At 42.1% G+C, this 8,202-nt stretch overlaps 1 protein-coding gene across 2 annotated transcripts in view; it reads left to right on the top strand.

Moving 5' to 3' along the window:
• Positions 1-2,984: 2,984 nt before the first annotated feature.
• Positions 2,985-8,202, top strand: part of LOC147247551 (A-type potassium channel modulatory protein KCNIP2) — a 108,971-nt gene continuing 103,753 nt past the window's right edge. The window contains exon 1 of one of the 2 annotated variants that reach the window (XM_086181462.1): positions 2,985-3,296. In XM_086181462.1, the coding sequence (XP_086037588.1) occupies positions 3,224-3,296 (73 nt within the window). In that variant the 5' untranslated portion in view covers positions 2,985-3,223. The remainder of the gene's footprint in view (positions 3,297-8,202) is intronic. The other variant, XM_086181459.1, reaches the window with a different exon arrangement.

Here is an 8,202-nt window from a genome sequence, read left to right as displayed (position 1 = left end):
CATTTTAGTAGGAGGTAAAAGGACAGATACCTGACCGTTTTTGAGGATGAAGATGAAGTATATTTGTGCCTCCTATGTTCCTTCCTCTGGTCACCACACAGCTATGACATCCTCCCCAGTCTAACCCCGCACACAGAAGCCCCTCAGCATCAGCGATTCTCTTTATTTTTCCTCTGCATCATCAAATTTAACTCAACCTGAATCGATCTTAGCGTATCATTTATTCTCGAACTCCTCCTCAGCCTCATTTAGAATCCACCTCTCCTTGTCCCCTTTCATTCACCACACACAGAAATCCAATCATTCTCCAATCGACCATATCTGTGACACATTTTGTTGGTATTAGATGACAGGAAAAGCAGCCCTCTTGGTTATTGTGGGCCTCCCTCTGTATATTGGCAGCACTCAGGCTTCAAATGAGGCTAACCAGGAGAACATCCAACCCCTTATGACCTTACGTCACCTCGTTTCTCAGGGTGGTTTAGTGCCTCCTCATCCAATTTGGCATTTTAAAGATAAATCATGTGCACACTCAATATGGTCAAGACGGTAGACGCCATAATCTCAGTTACGGTCATCATGTGTTGGGATTTAAGCTTTGTTTAAAAGTCAAACAAAGGCTAGTTGTTATTAGATGGATATGATATGATATAATGACTGCACCACTCATTTTCCACACCACATAACATGATACATGGAGGTTTTTTTCACATCCACTAAAGGAAGCAGATCGACAATTCAACCATTGAAAGTAACTTGTTGACTTTCTGTTGTTGCCAATTGCCAGGAAAAAACAGGTAAACAAGCAGAATATTAGAAAGCCGCATGCGAGGCAATGAGGGTGTTTCAGAGGTTACTATTTCAGCTTTGAATTCATGATTTTAGAACACTGCTTGAATGCAAATTACTGGGTTTTGCAATATGATGAATGGTAAAGCATCTTCTTATGACAAGAAATTGGCATCATAAAATAATTAGGTCTGTGGCTGTTCAGTATTTTTCACTCTGCGAGTAAAAATCAAACGCGCAAGAAGAATTTCAAATGAGCTGTATAATCACACAGTGATGATGAAGAGGAACTCTTTCCTCTCTTGTGTTCAAACAGACTAAGAGTATCAATTTGTGTGGTAGGTGACATTTACGGCATCATTTTTTGTTGTTTGTTTTTCTTATGTTTCTTTCCCCCCTATATTACTTAATATATCTTTTTTCTATTCTCCACCCATCCATTTTCTACCGCTTGTCCTGTGAAGGAGCCAACCTCAGAAGCCACGGGGGGGCGGGGTTCACCCTGGACGGGTCACCAGTCCATCACAGGGCCAACACATAGAGACAGACAACCATTCACACTCACATTCACACCTACGGTCAGTTTAGAGTATCAATCAGCCTCGTCCCCTCTTGATGTCTTTGGACTGTGGGAGGAAGCCTGAGTACCAGAGAGAACCACACAGGAACAGGGAGAACATGGAGACTCACACAGAAAGATCCTGTGCTCGAGATGGGGCTCGAACCTGGAACCTTCTTGCTGTGAGGCAACAGTGCAAACCACTGTGCACCACCGTGCCGCCCTTTTTTTCTATTTTATTGAAGTTATTAATTTTTTCCTCCCTTTCTCCTCTCCCCTTTTTTGTAGTGAGCGTGCCATGATGTCACTTGCTGTAAATTTTCAGCCATCAGATCCCTGCTGGGTGATGGTTTGTTAAAGGAAGTCACCCCACCATTTTCATTTTTTGTCCTTATGAGGGTCTACATTTGAGTACATATTGATCTCTAGATTATGCAGAAAAATGTGTGAAAGTATTCTTCGCTCTTTTTGAGTAAAGATCTAAAAGCGGGAAGAATACTCGCAGTACCAGAGAGATTTGAGAGTGTGCATGTTGTTTTCTAATTATTAATATTTACGATATCAGCCATGGCAACATTGGTGTTAAGTACACATATTCAGTGAAAATATTGTCTGGACTCTAAAATTTGAACTCCGGAATTTTTGATCTTTGGTATTCCTTATTTTCCTTAGTTTGTGATTTTTAACAAGGTGTGAAACCCTTTTTGTTGTAAGTTCCTCATTTATTATGAAAATCTCTTGTCTGGGTTTGATGTTCTTCCTGTCTTTTTTCCCTCCATTTCTCTGTGCTTACCTGTCATTTAATCAGCTCTCCTCAGCCACATCCTTCTGTCTCTCACCCAGTCAGCTCCAAATCTCCTGTTTCTTACTTTACAGCGCCACTGTGACACGATAGATGCCCTCTTTTGAACAAAATCAACTAATTTCAGCTTGTCACCTTCCAGTAGAGCCTCCTTGTCCTCTCCACTCGAGGTCCTCACATGCACTGGTGTGTGTGTGGGACTGACAGGAATGCATGCTTAAATAGTAATTTCAGTAAAGAGGACGTGGTCTAATTGTGAACCCTTTAGAGACATGTGCCTGACAGTGAGAACACAAGTAGCAACTGAGGGAGCTGACATGCTTTCTAACTCAGAGGGTCAAAGGTTATTTAAATAAGAGAGTTATTCTGCTGCTCAGTAACAAGCTGAGAGCCAGATTATTCGAGAGAAACGATGAGAGCGAGAGAGTGAGGATAGAATGTAGGAAAATATGGCAACAAAGACAGATTGCTTGACAGATTGTGACCACATGTCATAGTAAGAGAGCAGGAGTGATGTGAGGGGAGACAAAAGAGAAGACGGGGAGACACCAGAGTATTTATAGATCAGATATAGTCCCCACCGCTTGCTGCTGTGTGCTCCTTTGCTGCTTAAAATCTCTCGGGGTGTGATAATGGCAGAAAGTGAGAATCCATGAATGAAGCCAGAAATCCATTTTTCACCGAAGCAACAGTTTATTTTTTAATATACATTTTTTTTTATTAAAAAGAGACAGTTATTAGATTCATCGCGTATCCATCTTCAGCTCATGAGTGTGCGTATGTTTGTAGAGTGTTCATGTGCGCGTGCATGAGCATGCGATTGCCGAGCTACAGACGCGCTCGGCTCACTCCGCTCCTGGATGCTGAGAGCGCGTACAACAAGGGAAATTACATGGCTCTTTCTGTTTTTATTCACGCCAATTCAAATATGACTTGTTAACGGTTAATACATACTTTTTTTTTTGGAACCATCCCTCCGTGAAGGTGAACTCTATTCTTCAGTCACAGGAGAGCCGACATATCAGCTGTTTTGACATAGTTTTTGCACATTCCGGTGGCGCACACGGCCAGACATGAAGGCGAAAAACCGTGACCAAAGCTTGTCGGACTCCCGAGAGCTGGACGGATCCTACGACCAACTGACGGGTGAGTGAGGCACCGGAGGATGTTGTGTGTTGAAAGGAAAGATTCAATATGTAAAGCTGATACTCTGTAAAGAGCTCTAACTTAAGGTTTATCATCCAACGACTAAGAAACAAAGATATTCGCTCATGGCGCACAAGTTGTTGAGTTTGTGTATTTCCTCTACATTTAAAGTAATCCTTCAAAAATACATATTGAATCTGTTGGTTGTGGTGTCGCATGTACATATGCTGTGATGTTTGATGTTCTTCTGTCAACATTCATCATAATACCGCTGTGATCATTTCTGACCTGGCTCAGTGACTGGGAGACCACGCTGCTGCTGCTGCTGCTGCTGCTGACGGTGGGGGTCCCTGTCCAAAATCTGTGGAGCTTGTTGTGATTCCTCTGCTTTATGAAGAAATATCCAATTCTCCTGAGCGTTGCTTGTGTTTTATTTCTGAAGAAAAAGAGTCGGATTGTCATTGTGAGCAGAAGAGCAATGCACTGGAATGTGAATTTGGAAGTGTTTTGTGCACGCTTGCAAGTGTCTGCGCTTTCCTGTACTGTCTTCCAATTCTTTCCTTTTTGTGTGTGTTAGTGTTACTCACCAGACTTGGTCCTTTTATACTGAACCCTTTCAGGGAGCATACCTGAGTCCCCCCCCCCCCCCCCCCCACTCCCTAGAGATGTGAGATGTTTTCTTGTCACCACAGTCTCTGATGGTCTATGTTTGCCTATTAAGTGCCAGCTGCCTAAATAAAATTCCTGCTTTATGTCTAAACACACTCTCTGGCGTGCAGAAGGGAAGATGTGCCTTGTCCAGACAGCTGTGTGCCTCAGGCTTCTCAGGGACTCTGTAATCTCATTTTCTCTGGTCCAGCAGCTAATCAACGCTTTGTCACAGATTTGATGCTTTCTAAATTAAGAGAACATGTTATCGTGTGTGTGTGACTGTGAGGGGTTGGGAGCCTAAATGCCAGGTTTCTGTGTGAATATTTTTGTGTGTAAGCATGTGGGTATGAATGCGTGGGTGAGTAAAGCATCGATTGCCTATGGACCATTGTTGGAAGTTGGAAAAAATGGTAAGATTTTTTTTTTTTTTTTACAGATTTGTTCATCAGACCCAAGGCTACAACTCAACATTTTAACTTGTCATTTAAGTCAATCTCTTTTATCATTGGAACATCCATCAGAGGAGTGAGATGAGGAATGAGATGTTTTGTAGAGGATGCTGCAATGTGGAATACAGTTGTATGTATTAGGTTGCTCAACTCCAATTCTCTCAAATATTCAACATTTGATTTCTCTCCTTCCGTTCTTTTTAGCTTGTTGAGGGCAAAGTGTTTACAAGAGGTTGGCGTGAGTTCTAGTTCATTCGCTCTATTTTCAAACCTGACTTTGTCATGTTGTGTTCATACTGATCACAAAGCACATCTTGATCACTTTACTCTCTTGAGTTTGGCCACCAGATCCATCGGGTTTATTCCCTCCTTCAGAATTTGCAAGTAAGCTCTTTGGGAAAAAAGGGATAAGACTTTTGTACTTCTGTGTACGTACATTTTAAAAGTATTTGTGGCCGTTTTTATGAACATAAACCCTAACGTTTGCTTTCATAAGCTGTTTTAGCTGTATGAGCTTTTACAGCTGCTGATGGTGAGTTACGAAGGATGCTAGGATGTTAGCTGTTGCTAGAATGTCCCTTCCGCAGTGCGGAACAAGCAGTGATCAGTTTGTCCTCCATTTTCGGACTCAACGGGATGTCAGTGATGACCAGGAGAGTCTTCATGCTGATGGTGCGTCACAAAAAAAACGCATTCATTCTTCCTACAAACTTTGTGTAGACATACTGTGTTATTTACGTATGTTATTCATTATAAGAGAAAGTTCACATCTGTGAACCTTTCAACTTTTGCATCCATGCAAATATGCTTGAGTCAGCCAATTTAAAGGTAATTCTCATCCGTAGTCCCCAGCAGGTCATTCCAGTTGCACAAAACATAATACACTACATAAAACAATACGGGCACATGATCGGGAAAACCACACACACAGTATAGGCACTTCTGTGTGTGGGCACCTGATCTGAAGGTGTTGACCTGTCCCTGTTGCCTGTGTAAAGTCTTACACATGGTACGACATAAAAACATTTAAAACTATACAGCGCAATGCAAGATTTATTAAAAAATGTGTTTGCATGGAGGAAACATAGCAGGATCATTTAAATGGATAATTTAAGTTCTATTTAATACGGATAGGTGCACTTTGATTTCTGTCAGGCCTTGTCTGATGAGAACTGACGTGAATTTGTATGTCAGACTGACGATGAAGATTTTTTTCTGTAGGAAGAGGAAGGCTTCTTCACTAACTGCCCATATGGTCAGCAAGGGGAGAGTGCACTAGATGTGATACAAGTCCAAGTTTGGGCCTGTAGAAATCTACACTATTAAGTACATCTGTACTTAGAAGTACAATAACTGCGTAGTAGGTCTGTAAACATTTCCATGGTTAGTTTATGTTCTCGATGGGTAGTTTTAAGTCCTCCTCATAGTGTTTGTTAATTATTTCTCTATTTAGACCAAAAACAATGAGAAACCTGGGTATGCTGTAGATTGTGTGAGTCATTACCATGGAGGCACCACCACAGCTCCAAGTCAGGCCTGCTTCCAAAAACAAGATAGTGTCGGCCAAACTAAAGTATTCCACAAATTAATGGGTTAGGTCCACATACTTTATAGTCCGTTACACCATATAAAGTTCTCTTGAAATCGTTGCTTTCTAAATATTTGAGCAAGAGAATAGAGAAAGTTGTTAAATGTGGCAGTGTAATTTGTTCCTGGCAGGATTTTTGTTGATTAATCTTTGTAAAATGCTGTCAAATCTACATAATAATTCGCTCAACTCTTAATCTGGCTCTTACCAATGAGAGTTAGGATAATGAAGATGAAGAGAAATGTAGTTTGTTTTCAGTTATATGACAGGAGAGTCCCCCCCCCCCCCCCCCCCACTGTGTTCTCATGCTGGCAGGGAGCAGGTGACAGGTGATTTTCTGGATAATCCCCAGTAAAATGAAAAAGTATACGCTACAAGAAATCCTGTGAGCGTAGATTATTAAGTGGTTTTTTTTTTTGTGTGGGAAGGACAACTTCAGGTGAGTCATTGTTCGTTCTTACAGGCAACTTGTGTGTGTGACTGAGAGAGAGGGAGAATATGTGTGTTCTCATAGCAAAGCTTACCTGTGTTGCTTAAAGGTAGTGTGGGTGGTCTCCAATCAACAAAAAAAATGTGAAATGTAACCCTTTAGAATGGGAAATGTAACCCTCTAGAAATAACTCCCTCTTACCTTGCTATATTGTACAGAAGTGCGCCCCACTGTGTGTATGTGTGCGTGTGTGTGCATGACGGCGTGTGTGTTAGCCTAGCGTTCCCTGCTGTGTTAAAGAGCACCAGCTGAGAGATGAGAGGTAATTATAGAAGTGCGCTGCGGTAATCTCCTTGTCTACCTCAAAAGGAGCATATCACCCACAAATGAAGGAGAGCACACACACACACACACACACACACACACACACACACACACACACACACACACACACAAAACTTCTCCCCATATGCCTGCAGAGCTCTTCTTTCAAGCATGTCATGCTGTCAATGGGAAGTATATTGGTGTTAAAATTGTTTCCTCATGTTTCATATCTCATGATCTTTGATATGTTTGTCTATTTAATGTATGTGTATTTATTTTATGTGCCTTCAGGACATTGTGCTCCCCCCGACTGTTAATGTGTTTTTGTGATATTTAAACAGGTCATTCACGCTTTATTCTTTTTTGACTCAAGGGAAAACACCTTGTAGTCTGTTAGCACCCATTAAATGGTTAACTCTATTTATTTTAACATCCTTCTGCTTTTAGTATACTTTCGCACCATTGGAAAATACATAAATTGTATCCATCCATCCATTGTCTTCCGCTTGTTCCTATTAAGGGTTGCAGGGGGGCTGGAGCCTATCCCAGCGGCTATGGGCGAGAGGCAGGGTTCACCCTGGACAGGTCACCAGTCCATCTCAGGGCCAACACATAGAGACAGACAACCATTCACACTCACAGTCACACCTACAGTCAATTTAGAGTATCAATCAGCCTCGTCCTCTCTTGATGTCTTTGGACTGTGGGAGGAAGCTAGAGTACCAGAGAGAACCCACACAGGAACAGGGAGAACATGAAGACTCACACAGAAAGATCCCGTGCCCGAGCCGGGACTCAAACTTAGGACCTTCTTGCTGTGAGGCCACAGTGCTGACCACTGCACCACCGTGCAGCCGTACTTAAATTGTATATTTTTTCATAATTATGACTTTGAGTATTTTTCATAGAAGAGGAAAGTAAATATTTTGTACATAGCATCTTCAGTACAACTCTGCTGCAATTCATCATACACAATCAGGTGAAAAATAACTACACGAGTGATTAATGTAAGGGGCTGCATGGCTCAGAGGTAGAGTGACTGAAGGGAAGTTGGTTTGATCCTTGAGCAAGATACTGAGCCCCTAATTGCTCCTGATGACCCTTTGATGGACTGGAGACCCGTCCAGTGTGAACCCCGGCTCTCGCCCAATGTCAGCTGGGAGAGGCTCGACCCTTAACAAATAACAAATAATTGGAATTGACAGTTTTATTTCTTTTTCTGGCATCACAGTCAACACATTCCCAGACACAAGGAAACGGGTTGAGAGGGTGGTGGTCCTGACTCAGGCAGGGCAATGGGGAGAGGGTCGCCTGTGTCTCCGCCATCGTCTAGTCTGAATCACCGTCTCCTGTATTCGATTTTGAGCTCTTTACCCTCCACAAAAACAAACATATGAGTCTCATCACTTGGTTTCAGCTGATAAAAGGAAGACTCAAGTGTGTTATAAAGTGTGTGTGTGTGTG

Source organism: Aulostomus chinensis, chromosome 16 (genome assembly GCF_037954235.1).
Source record: "Aulostomus chinensis isolate RoL2024-O1b breed Wild chromosome 16, RoL_Achi_v1.0, whole genome shotgun sequence".
NCBI classification, from domain to species: Eukaryota; Metazoa; Chordata; class Actinopteri; order Syngnathiformes; family Aulostomidae; genus Aulostomus; species Aulostomus chinensis.
Note: the sequence above shows the minus strand (reverse complement) of the source record. Positions and strands in the feature narration are given on the sequence as shown.